Genomic DNA, 12,936 nt, shown 5'->3' with positions numbered 1-12,936 from the left:
TATCTCGGTAATTCTGCTGAAGATGAATGAGCCATAATTATTCCACTTCTTTGAGTATTTCTCCAAATAGAAAGTGGTTTATGATATTCATCTTGATCCTTATCCTTTACGAACATTTAATATCCTTTACGCAGTCTTTAGGCTTTCTCTGCAATGACGCATCTTTACGGAACGCGGAACTTGTCCGTAAAGAAATAGAGAATAATACATGGGCGCGCGTAAATATGGAATTTCTCTTCGAGTGTTCAACTGGATGGATTTGAAAGCAATAAATCATTCAGTAACTTAAGTCATTGCGTGCTTTTTTTCCACGGCTGTTACAAAGTTGCGCTTTCGTATCTTTCGCCACTTTAAATCTTTACATCAGAATGTCTATTCTCCATACTGTTCTCTATACATTTTCTTTGGCATTGACGATGAGAATTTTGACAAAAATCATGATTTTTAAGTTTGTTATCATTTCCTTAATTCTCTTGAGCCCAATGCTTGATTCAGCAGTGATACCTTAGGGAGAAATTAGATGCTAGTCACCCTCAGGGGTTAAAGGGTTAAAGAAAACGAAATAGCTGTATTTACTCTCGAACCTGACAGGAAGCACATCAGGCAATAATTATAGAAAGTCTTAAGCTTGAGGAAATGGTTTCAGTTGGGTGAAGAACTTTCAATGCATAACTTTGTTTAAGCTTTTTTTTTAATGATCGAGCGAACTGTCGTTTGATGATCGAGTTAACTCTTCTGCCTTGTAGGTTCACTCCCCGCAGAAAGTAGAAATACACCGCCTGGAACTTAAAAATAAAAAAAATAATAAAAAAAAGGAAGATGTTTAATTTACAGCTGTTGGTGGTTATTTCGATCTGGGAGACAGTCTTCATAATGGCAGTGGATCTCGAAATTACAAGAAATGGATGGTTGAAGGGAGATTCAATCAAAATTCTTTCATCGTCATGTGATGAGGGATTCAATTGCAAGAGACTTAACAACAAGGAAAAAAGTAATAGCAGTGACTGTTCCTGCTTATGCCCCAGAAATTCGACATTCATTTTATACAATAAGACTTGGGGTTGCCGAAGGAACAGGAGAGTTCGCACTTTATTAGGTGAGTAAAAAAGGTCACAACTTTTGTGGAATATCATACTGAAAAATCTTAAAAATTTCATTTTTAATTTGAAGGTAAACACTGAAGTTTAACTTCGGTATGCGTTTTGCATAAATTATGCGGAATAATAATCATTACAACCCTTGCTGCGATAAAGCGTAAGTGAAATTAACTTCGAGAAATCAAACTTATTTTATGAGGCCATCCTTAATTTTTGTTAATTAAGGAGGCTCCATAAGGTTTTGGTTCAATGTTGGTGCGCGCGCCAGCGTGGTGTTTTTCTAGGAGATTTATGTTTTCGCTTTTCAAGGTCACTAAAAGCTATCAAAAAAAGATAAGCAAGGTTCGGACTATCGTTTGTTCTAGTAAGCATTGACAAAATGATTTTCGTTATTAAACTAAAGCTCTACGAAAGGAAACAGTCGCCAGTGACAATTTGGCTTTGCCTTTGATTTTCATCAATTTACTTAAATGAAATCTTTCGATTTAAAATCCGAAAAAAATAGGGGTTACAAAGGCAGTTTCCTCGGTTTTGCAATTTTTTGTATGCTTCCTCTATCTTTTTTTTTATCAACAGGCACTAGGAAGGGCACAAATATGTTTAGCGGTCCAGCAAATTTTAGAACATTCCATCAAAGGAAACGCCATAAATCTTGCTCGAAATATCTCTATTTCCTTTGTCGCAAATCATTACGTAATGGAATAGGACTTCGTCAAGATCTATATCTGAGTAATTTAAATACTGTTGAGTAATTCAATAATTTTATTAGTTGAATGATTATTTATGTGATATTAAGATTTAGATCCCCTTCGATGACTTTTCATTCTGGTTAACGCTTTTCATTTCTCTTAAAGCCACAATCTTGCGACACCTCTTGTCCCCCAGGGGTTTTACAAGCCTATTAATTATCTCTCCCTGTAACCTTAACTAGTTCTTACTTATCAGTGACTTTGTTTTTAGGTGGGAGCAAAAAGACACCAGTCTACCTAAAAAACAATAATAGCACGAAAAAACTGCATATGTTGAAAGTCGGCCACAAGGGGAAAGTAAAGTTAGATGAGGACAGCGGTCGTAATTGTTCTTTGAAAACACAGTCGTTTAGCTATTTCAGATGTGATGGCAAGCCAGAAGTCATTCGTGCGGGCACCACATTCAAACTGAGTCTGGAAAATAATGATTCCTTACTTCTTGAGGTAAAAGAAAAATTGACTTATTGTTTCATCACAAAGATTTATAAATCATCCAGCGGTCTTTCATACCCTACGAACCACAGAATCTTAAAATAATTCGATGACCAAGCACTTCTGTCACGACAGAAGGTCAAACGACATCGCCACTTACGTCTGACTCACTTTTGTTTATGCAAATTACATGTCCCCTAATTAAAAAAGTATTATACTTCCTCAGATTTCGTAGGGTTGATTGGGAAAAAACCCTTTTCATGCCGCATTATTTTTTAAAGAGTTTTCCGGTTGAGAACCGGTAAAACAAAAGATGAAAGAGAACAGAAAGACCGTTTAGAATAAACAACTAAAAAAAGGAGCCCACTTATTGTGCGGCAACAAAACCAAGGGCAACCAACATACGATTTGTTTCACTTTTGCATCTGATTGCTTTGGTGATTGAAGCGAGTTTAATTTACGGAACCAATCAGAGAGCACAGATGAGCGATAAGAATAGATTCCGAAAAAATGGAAGAAATTTAAAATTAAAATGAACGAAGAACTTTGCAAAAATATTTGAATACGACTTATCTCATGTAAATATTGATAATTATTGACTGAACCTCTATGCTGAGTGAATGCGATGGACACAGCAAGCATAGATTCCGTAAAGGGTATAAAATAATGATATTATTAACCGCATCTTTATGTTCCATCTAGGTGATTAACACAACGAGCTTTGATTCCATAACGGGTAGAATCATTAAGGTGACAATAAATTGCAAGAAAGGAGAGAATACCAAGAGCTTCGTTTTGCTGTTTAAGTATGAAGGATTTTTCAATTGTAAGTTTAAGTTGATATTCTGTATCTCCCGTACTTTATAAAATTTTTTTATCCTCTTTTACTTTCTAAAAGTATTATCTTTAACTCGAAAACCTATACCAGAAATTTCAGAATGTGTTAAGGCCGGGTAAAAACTGTGTATTACATAGATTATTATTGAATGTAGGTGTTTCTTCTATTCACAAATATTCATGTACTAACGTTTTTCGTCACTTGAAAGAAAATAAATTTTCTCCCAAAAGGACCAAGGTTTATCTCAGTGTGTTGGAACTTGCCACAGCTTAGTTTGCAAGCAGTGGAGTCATTATCTGATTCGGATATTTCTTTACCACTTCACATAGCTTTGATGAGAAACCAATCAGGCCGTCTCTTATTAAAAGCGTCTCAGTGGTAAATACAATGATGTCATATCGCTCCCACGCTTGAAAATATCCATGACCTTGACATATTTATCTTAAAGGTACCAAGGTCGCCCAAGGTTCATCATCGACTTCCCAAGTTCCTTCGACTACTCCTTTTACCTCATCTGTGGTTACTGATCTGTCAAGGACACCATCGTCTACATTAGCAAAGCGACCGACGACATCAGATTCACCATCTAAAGTAAGAGTGCATTTAATCATTAAACACGATAGACAGTAGGCTTTCTTTTGTACGTGCGACTAAAACTTCACAGGAGAGAAATAGTAACATATTTTGCTAATCGTCTATAGGATCCTGTCGTCGCCCGTCGCGATCCTGGCCACGAACGAGGAACAGAAGGAAAATCATCCCCCGTGGTCCTCATCGCAGGTGTTACCGTCGCCATCTTGGTTATTCTTATCATTATTGCCGTCCTGGTCTATCGACACCGGCATTCAGGGTTAGTAGGTTCACCTTTTTTTAGAGGTTTACCACTGAGTGAGCCTCGAGTTGATACACCGTGGCCAGGTTTTCTAGCGCACGTCCAAATCGACCTAGTTCCCAGGGCACCCTTTCCCAATTTTCCAGGGAACGCCCTGGAAACGGGACCTACTTTTGAAGATCATTGGCCACTGAAGCAATTTTTTAAAGATGCCATCAATTCTTTTGACAGGGATAAGTCCAGCTCTGGTAAAGAAAGCAAAGAGAAAAAGGTACGTATAAATTAAAGACTTTGGTTTGGCCTCTTATCGCTTTTCAATCAACTTTAATTTTTTGTTGTCGTAGAAAACAGCGATGAGTAGTCTGGATGGAATTACACTGAATACACTGGGTAACGAGGATCATTACAAAGCGCTTACGTTAAGAGAACCAGGTGAGTAAAAATCGCCTTTCAACGCCAATTAATTCTGTCTCAATCTGTGAATACTGCAGCAACCACTTCTATTTTTTATCAAAGCGTTTCATGACTATTTTTGGTACTCGAATAGATAGAGAGTCATCCATAAATGCTTTGAGAAAAGGCTTTTGGATTAAAGAATCCTACAAGAATATGACTGATCGAGTGAAAAATCCATAACAGCAATGCTTATTCTGCATACACCATAAAATAGATGAATTATTTTGACTAATTATATCTTAAATGTTTTATACTTGTAGCTGTTTATGAATCAGTTCGCGATGGAGAAGCACACATGGGGAATTCCAGAAAAAATGATCATAGCGAAGGACATATCTACGCTCCTTTGAATATTTCTGAAGGAGAAAACATCTATGGTCACAGAAACAACCTGGAAATAGTAATTCAGGATACGATGCCTAAAATAAATGGCCCCATAAGCGTACATCATCGTGTTTATGATCTCATGGAGGAACTAGTCATGGACCCTTTAAAAGGACCTGTCGAGAATAGTGAAAATGGCTCTGAACCAGTGTACAACGTTTTGGAGGGGTCATGTCTCGATGGGCCTCAAAGCCCCGCCTACTTTGGTATCACGTCAGACTCTACAGACGGGCCACATTACAACTACATTGATAAAGGCAATCATCCTATGAGCAACGTTTCAGAGCAAAAAGAATCAAGTTTTTATGCCGCAACGGGCGTAACAGAGCCTGTTTACAACACGTTAGAGGCACCGGTCACTGAAAATGATGGTGACCCAGTGTACGACGTTTTGGAGGCTCCTGAAGATGCATAAGGCCCTCGCCATTGGAGTGCCATGTTTGTAGTAGACCCAATCCATCATAACGTAGAATAAGCTAAACTAAATATTTCAGATAACGCGGATGGCTTGAACATTAGCACGGAACTAGTTTACGATATTCTAGAAGAGATCCGATCTGAAACGCTTCGGTGGATGGCAAAAAACTTGGCTTCAGGAAAAAGGAAAGAACTTTTGCCTCTAATAACGCCACGTATTTGAATAAAAAGCAGTAAGAATGTCATAGTCGGAGTATAGGATCCCATCTGATCTCGTGGACATCTATGAGTCAAACGTAGCTACCAGTAATACCTATGTTACTTGCTTACTTGATCATACTGTGAGGAAAGGAAAGAGGAGTGACTTGATCATAAAATATAAACAAAAATCAGCTGGTTGACGCTGATTAGAAAAGATGCTAGAATGAAAAAGAGGCCCGATATTGGACCAACGTTCGTCGTAGGTACGTTTAAGCTAAACAACCCATCTAGATTACTGTCACAGTTTAGATTTATGGAGACGGCATTTTTAATGGAACCAAAGCAAAAAAAAAAAATGGCCCTCGACTTCAATGTCAACTGAGATAACTAATGGGGTAATATTGCTCGTTGTTTCCTTGCCGACCTTAATTCTCTTAAGCCCAATGCTTGATTCAGCAGTGATACCTCAGGGAGAAATTAGATGTTAGTCATCCTCAGGGTTAAAGGGTTAAAGAAAACGAAATAGCTGTATTTACTCTTGTACTCTTACAGGAAGCACATCAGCCAAAAATTATAGAAAGTCTTACGCTTGAGAAAATGGTTTCAGTCGGGTGAATAACTGTCACTGCATAACTTTGTTTAAACTTTTTTTTTTATGATCGAGCGCGCTGTCGTTTGGTGAACAAGATAACTCTTCTGCCTTCTAGGCTTATTCCTTGCAGAAAGTAGAAATACACCGCCTGGAACTTAAAAATCAAAAATACGAAGATGTTTAACTTACAGCTGTTGGCGTTTATTTCAATCTTGGAGACAGTCTTTACAATGACAGCGGATCTCGAAATTACCAGTAAAAGACGACCTGTTGACAACGTATGGAAGAAGGAGAGAGATTCGTTCAAAATTTCTTCATCGCTATGTAGTAAGAACTTTGTTAGTAAGACATTCAACGCTGAGGAGACAATTATGGCGATGGCTGTACCTGTTCATGCCCCGAATTATATGAACTTGGTTAAGACATCGATATAAAGTTTAGTATTCAAGACTGGGTAATAACACAATGTTAGACAGTGGTAAATCAAAGAAGATCTAACGGTCCGGAATTGAAAACAATAAATTCATCAATAACTGAAGCCATAGCGTGCTTTTTGGCCCACGGCTGATACAAAGTTGTGCTTTCGTTCTTTCAGCCTTTTTACCTTTACATCAGAATGTGTATTCTCCACACTGTTCTTTATACATTTCTTTTGGCACCGACGATAAGAATTTAGATAAAAATCAAGATATTTTAAGTTTGTGATCGTTTCCTTAATTCTCTTAAGCCCAATGCTTGATTCAGCAGTGATACCTCAGGGAGAAATTAGATGTTAGTCAGGGGTTAAAGGGTTAAAGAAAATGAAATAGCTGTATTTACTCTCGCACCCTGACAGGAAGCACATCAGGCAATAATAATAGAAAGTCTTACGCTTGAGAAAATGGTTTCGGTCGGGTGAACAACTGTCACTGCATAACTTTGTTTAAACTTTTTTTTTATGATCGAGCGCGCTGTCGTTTGGTGAACAAGATAACTCTTCTGCCTTCTAGGCTTATTCCTTGCAGAAAGTAGAAATACACCGCCTGGAACTTAAAAATAAAAAATACGTAGATGTTTAATTTACAGCTGCTAGTGTTTATTTCGATCTTGGAGACAGTCTTCACAATGACAGCGGATCTCGAAATTACCAGGAAGAGACGACCTGTTGACAACGGATGGATGAAGGGTAGAGATTCGTTCAAAATTTCTTCATCGTTATGTAGTAAGAAGTTTGATTGTAAGACATTCAACGCTGAGGAGGCAAATTATGGCGATAGCTGTACCTGTTCATGCCCCGGAAGGTTTTCGACTTTCATTCTTTACAACAAGACTTGGGGTTGCCGAGAGAACGAGAAAGTTCGTACTTTATTAGGTGAGTAAAATGCCACGACGGTTGTGAAACATTATTCTGAAAAATCTCTAAAATTTCATTTTCAATTTAAAGGTAAACACTGAAATATATCTTCTGCAAGGGAATTCGTCATGGTCATGGTATGTGTTATGCGTAAATCATGCGGAATAATAAGCACTACAACCTAACTGCGATAAAGTGTGAGTGAAATTAACCTCGAGAAATCAAACTTATTAAATGAGGCCATCTTTAATTTTTGTTAATAAAGGAGAAAATTTCCATGTTTTCACCTCTTGAGGTCACTTAGAGCCATCAAAAGGCAATGAGCAAGGTTCGAACTATCGTTTGTTGTAGTAAATGTTATCAAAATGATAAACTAAGGCTCCAAGAAGGGAGCAGTTGCCAGTGATAATTTGGCTCTGCCTTTGAATTTGAATTCTTAAATTTGCTTCGATGAAATCTCTCAAAATTTTCATGATTCGTGAAAATTTTCCTTCCGATCATTTAAAAGCCGAAAAAATAGGGGTTATAAAGGTAGTTTCCTCGCTATTGGCAATTTTGTGTTTTCCTCTATCTCAAATTTGGCGTTATGAATTTTTTTTTATCAACAGGCTTTAGGAAGGGCACAAATATGTTTAACAGTCCAGGAAATCTTAGGACATTCCATTGAAGGAAACGCGATAAAAATCTTTCTTGAAAGATCCCTATTTCCTTTGTCGCAAATCATTACGTAATGGAATTATAGCACTTCGTCAAGATCTATGTCTGAACATGCGTAAACTTTCGAATCAATCGCCTTTAGGCAATCTTTCCCACGGTGTTTTCTTTTCGGTTGATCTCTTTTTCAGCAGTAGAACGCCTATGAATATTACGGGTGTAGTTGCTGGAAACCTTAGATTCCATCACATAAAAACTGTATTGTGTTTAACTGTTTTTAACATACCTATTCAGATAACAATCGTGCGATCGTATCGATCCACCATGTTTGCTTTGCGAAGTTCGCATCCCGACCTCGCGCGATCAGAAAACCCTATAAGACCTCCTTTACTTCACTTACCTTTGTGTGGTAAACTCAGGGATTTCGAACTCTTTACCCACTCTTTGATCATCTGTCAACAGGAGGCAATACAAGTACGTTCTTCCGTTTTAAGGACGAGAATAAAAGAAACGAACTGCACATGTTGAACATGAACGAAGAAAGAAAATTAAAACTGAATCCCAACAAGCTCAACTGTACCCAAGAGTCCGCGAGGTATTTTAAATGTGGTGACAGCGAAGATGTATTGCCTGAAAGAAGCCCTTTTGCATTGATAGCCAAAGATAAAAATTATTTTATCAAGGTATGACTCCCCGCTAATTGTATTCCATGCTTCAATCCTTTTCTCACGAAAAACAGACAATGATAATAGTCATTACCGTAAACTGAACAACATGTCTTGTTCCTGTTTGGTCAATGGGTTTTTTTGAGAGTCATTCCACCAATCGAATCTAAACTACCAATTAAAACTAAGGGAGACTCAAAATAAGCCAATGAGAATGTAGAGTGAAACAACAAACTTTCCCGAAGCCCTGGAAAACGTGAGAGACCCTAAGCTACCCTCTCTGGTTGAGAGGGTAGCGTGAGTTTTAAAGACCCCTCACAAAGCTCCAAAATGAAGCAAAAGCAATGCAATTCCAAAATAATTCCAATACGTGATTGAAAAATTGCTTGAAACAAGTTGGAAATGAAAAACAGAATCTAGTTTGTGTTTCATTTACGCCGTAATAAAGATAAGCCAACGTGCAAATGGAATTAGAAGCATGTGCACTCTATGGTATCCTCAGCGCGATAGAACATAACCACAATGTTGCGTTAACTTGCGTTAAGGTAGAGGAAATGACAAGCAAAGACTTCTTGAAAGGAAGAATAATCAGGCTCAAGATAACTTGTACTAACGCACGGAGAGGCTTGGCTAGAAGCGGGGTGTTATTGTTCAAATATGAAGGATCCTTAAATTGTAAGTTTTTAAAATCTTCCATACAATATTCGGAGTTTGTGTTATACAAGAAATTGCTGAGGGTATTTAAGTCAAATGAAATACGCAGTGACATAGAGTAATGTTGTGTCAAGGTGTTCCCCCACTCGAATTTAGAAAAAATTCGAATTAATTTAATTAGTTATAAATCTTTCTCATATGAAGACATTTTCAATGCCGTCATAGTGACCACCTACATGAATATGGCGATTGCCGTATTTATGTAAGTCTTTATTTTCTTTGACAGATTTGATAATTTTTATTTTTTCTTCAAAAATAAATAATCATCAACCGAGTTTAAGGCCCGTACCGTAAGCCACGAGACCAAGTCTTTTTCGCTCTGATTTATGACCCAAGCGCGAAGGGCGTGGGCCATGTATCGTGGCGGTAAAAGCGAGGTTCCGTAACTTACAGTTCAGATCGAAAAATTGAGGCTAGTAAGATTTTTGTTTTATCTCTGGGTTCAAATACATAGGTGGAAATTCCAATTCAAATACACGTTTGAATTTAGTGGGCTGAACAGGGAAATACGTCCCGCTAAGTTGACCAATCATGGCACACGTACCAACTGGAATATGATGATATTTTTGTAGAACCAATTCTATTGCGCCACCAAATACTGTACACTGCATTTGGTTCTTTCAGAGTGATGTATGAGTCGCATATGACATCGATATCCTCATATATAAAAGCAGAACATTTCAAGGTTCCTTCGGGATACGAATTATGCCTTATTTTGCTGTTGGTGTCACTGAGATAAATTCCATGACCGCAAAACTATCAAGTCTTATCAGAATGTTTTCTTTCAAGGTTCTATAACAATTCCCTTTAACCCAAACACGGATGGAAAACTACCCTCCACGCCCCTCATCGCTGGTGTTACCACTGCCATTTTGGTACTCCTTGTCATTTCCTCCCTCTTGGTTTATCGACGCCAATATTTAAAGTAAGTGAGTCAAAATTTTAAAGGGTATAAAAGACAAAAAATGTCATTGTTGAAAGTCTCATGAACTGTAAAATTAATAGTTTTTGTTTTCAATTTTTTTCTTTATGTCATTTATGTCTTTGATAGGAGGGACCCTCATCCTAAGGGAGAGAGCCACGACAGACAGGTACCAATAAAGAAATTATTCTGGTTGAAAATTTTCTATTTTTTCACTCCTTATTCAAATTTTTTTTCAGGAAACAGAAACACCGTGCGCAGATCCGGAAAATGGAACTGATAATGAAAATGGTTTAACCGAACTTGCTTACAGGGAACCAGGTTAGTGAAGGCATCATCACTGATACGGTAATCGAAAAGTGCTTTGAATATCAAGAATGAAGAATATAACAACCGTTGTACATCTGTAATTTGGAAAAAAGCGTTTCGTGATTATACTTGTCTACTGGATTAAAACAAGAGAAATTATAACATAGCTAGTAAATTTGTCTCATCAAATTCGATTGCGCGAGCGTGCTTCATATTCCTATTGTGCACGCTCATGACGTCAGCAAACAAATCTCTCGAGAAAAAAATATTCCTTCGGGTTGAAAATGTTATAAAACAATTGGTTAATACGTCAGCTGTGCGTTCATCGAGATATGAAGCACTTGGGAAGTTTGGAGTGCACTCAAGAAGCTAGAGTTTACGCATCTTTCGTTTTCTCCAAACTTCCCGCGTGCTTCATATCTCGATGAACGCACGCTGACATATGAACCAATTGTTAAGTGTTAATGAAAATGTTGTGGCGAAAAGCTTATCGTTTGTCTCACGATGTAGAGACAAGCTATTGACCGTGGACTAATATCAGTATCTCGGCAACTGCCCACCTACCCCTCCCCTAACCCAGCAAAAGTCAATTGATAACAAGTTAGGGTTAATGTTGGATTCGGAGAAGGGGTAAGTGGGTAGTTGCTCAGATACTGATATTGATCCCCCGCGAATCAGCTCAACTGTGTTGATCGCGATGTTTCAACCGCAATATTGTCAGTGTTCGTCAGGCAACGAGGTCAAAAGTACACTGGTTCGTCATTATTGGTGTGATCTGGCGCGTCGTCGTCGGTGAAGAGAAATAAGTCGAAACATAGATGAGAAAGAGGAAAATGATCCTAAAATTAAGGAATTCAGCCGACTCGGGATCGATTGCGGGAAATGATCATGAAATAGTTTCATTTTCGATCTCTGCATTTTCTGGAAGCGTTGACCAATTTATTTTTTAAACTTTGTTTTAGCTGTTTTTGCATCAATCTATCAAGCTCCTGTTTACGATAGAGAGGCACATTTAAGCGATGAAACAGAAAATAATGATAGTTCTAACGGAGAACACATATACGCTTCCTTGAACATTTCTGAGGGACCAAGTGTATATGGCCATAGAGACGACCAGGATAATTGCCTCATGAGTAAAGATCAAGCTGTTTATGGTCTCATAGAGGAACTCAATGTTGCCCAACCGGTGCACAACAGTTTTGAGGAACCACGCCGTGACGTTTCTCACAGACCTGGCCAGTACGGCATTGTGTCTTCCGATGAACCAGTCCACAGCACTTTGGAAGAGACTGCCCACTGCTTTGACGACGGTACCCTGCCTACACAAAGAAATCTTGAGGTGCCATATCTTAAAGATGTGGAGGAATCGATTCAATATCGTACCACGGGTCCTAAAGAGCCCGTTTATAGCACATTGGAGGAACCTGTTGGTGATGATGACAATGACCCTGTATATAACACTTTAGAGGCTCCTGAAGGTGCAGAGGATCCTCTCCATCCTAGTGCTATGTCTACAGAAGAACCAATCCGTCATACCTTGGAACAATCCAATCCAAATATCTCAGAAAAAGCAGATGACTTGAAATTTACGACTGAGCCAGTTAACGACATTGTTGAAGAGGATACTTCCTAAAAACGTTTTTGTTGAAGTCGGTAGTCATGGCTCTAGAAAAAAAGCTCTCCTTGCTTCGTATGCCATGCTAGTACTCAAGTAAAAGAAAAGGGAATTATAAAAATCATTGCAGTCGGTACATAGAAAATTATCCGTTAGATAATGTTTATGAGTCGATCGTAGCTTCCAGTTATACTTTTGTTTCTTACTCGAGCAAAATCTAGAGTCTGAGAGTGTAAATAAACAGGCCAGCTATGTGCATGAAATGGCTTAGAAATAATAAGGAGGTCAGACTGAAAAAGAATAATTCCTTAAATATTTTAAAATTTGCACTGTTAGATTTGAAATGATTATTTTGGAAAATAGGGTGTTCATATCTCAAAGATGGTTAATTGGTTAAGCATTAAGAACGATCTGATAAGAAAATTAGAAAGATTAAGTAGCTTGTTAGAAATTTTCCCGTGGTGAGACGCAGCCCCGATAATAATATAGTTCTTGTAATATATAATAATCGGTTAAATAAAATTATCCAATACTACTTTTATCGACTTGTTTCAAGTATTCCTTGATTTCAAAGGAGAAATATTTAAACCTCTTTCAAAGTTTTATTTACCAAGATGACTAACCACAAACTATTTTGCGATATACTCTGTGATTGTTCTAGTTTTATCATTTCTCAGTCATTTTATCTAATTTTCAAAAGGCGGCATTTGTATTGCTGCAGAGGCA

The 12,936-nt window shown here is 37.8% G+C and overlaps 2 protein-coding genes across 2 annotated transcripts; both read left to right on the top strand.

Annotated features, from left to right (window-relative positions):
* Positions 1 to 665: 665 nt before the first annotated feature.
* LOC131781493 (uncharacterized) lies at positions 666 to 6,669 on the top strand. The gene is made up of 8 exons (XM_066174606.1): positions 666 to 1,096; positions 2,058 to 2,290; positions 2,981 to 3,104; positions 3,565 to 3,707; positions 3,818 to 3,966; positions 4,180 to 4,219; positions 4,293 to 4,380; positions 4,665 to 6,669. Exons 1-8 carry the CDS (start codon positions 820 to 822, stop codon positions 5,201 to 5,203), a joined length of 1,593 nt encoding a protein of 530 aa, XP_066030703.1. The 5' UTR covers positions 666 to 819; the 3' UTR covers positions 5,204 to 6,669.
* Positions 6,670 to 8,470: 1,801 nt separating this feature from the next.
* On the top strand, positions 8,471 to 12,676 carry LOC136276967 (uncharacterized). Its single transcript, XM_066158489.1, has 6 exons — positions 8,471 to 8,668; positions 9,196 to 9,325; positions 10,154 to 10,289; positions 10,416 to 10,455; positions 10,526 to 10,607; positions 11,558 to 12,676. Exons 1-6 carry the CDS (start codon positions 8,507 to 8,509, stop codon positions 12,226 to 12,228), a joined length of 1,221 nt encoding a protein of 406 aa, XP_066014586.1. The 5' UTR covers positions 8,471 to 8,506; the 3' UTR covers positions 12,229 to 12,676.
* Positions 12,677 to 12,936: the final 260 nt, after the last annotated feature.

Source organism: Pocillopora verrucosa, chromosome 11 (genome assembly GCF_036669915.1).
Source record: "Pocillopora verrucosa isolate sample1 chromosome 11, ASM3666991v2, whole genome shotgun sequence".
Classification (NCBI taxonomy): domain Eukaryota; kingdom Metazoa; phylum Cnidaria; class Anthozoa; order Scleractinia; family Pocilloporidae; genus Pocillopora; species Pocillopora verrucosa.
The sequence above is the reverse complement of the archived record's forward strand: the minus strand, read 5'-3'. Positions and strand labels throughout refer to the sequence as shown.

Excerpts from the sequence above, each read along its gene's own strand:
- LOC136276967 (XM_066158489.1), top strand. The coding sequence starts at position 8,507 with ATGTTGAACATGAACGAAGAAAGAAAATTAAAACTGAATCCCAACAAG. Across the intron at positions 8,669-9,195 it reads ATAAAAATTATTTTATCAAG|GTAGAGGAAATGACAAGCAA; the intron begins GTATGACTCCCC and ends ACTTGCGTTAAG. Across the intron at positions 10,608-11,557 it reads ACTTGCTTACAGGGAACCAG|CTGTTTTTGCATCAATCTAT; the intron begins GTTAGTGAAGGC and ends ACTTTGTTTTAG.
- LOC131781493 (XM_066174606.1), top strand. The coding sequence starts at position 820 with ATGTTTAATTTACAGCTGTTGGTGGTTATTTCGATCTGGGAGACAGTC. Across the intron at positions 3,105-3,564 it reads GTATGAAGGATTTTTCAATT|GTACCAAGGTCGCCCAAGGT; the intron begins GTAAGTTTAAGT and ends TTTATCTTAAAG. Across the intron at positions 4,220-4,292 it reads AAGAAAGCAAAGAGAAAAAG|AAAACAGCGATGAGTAGTCT; the intron begins GTACGTATAAAT and ends TTGTTGTCGTAG.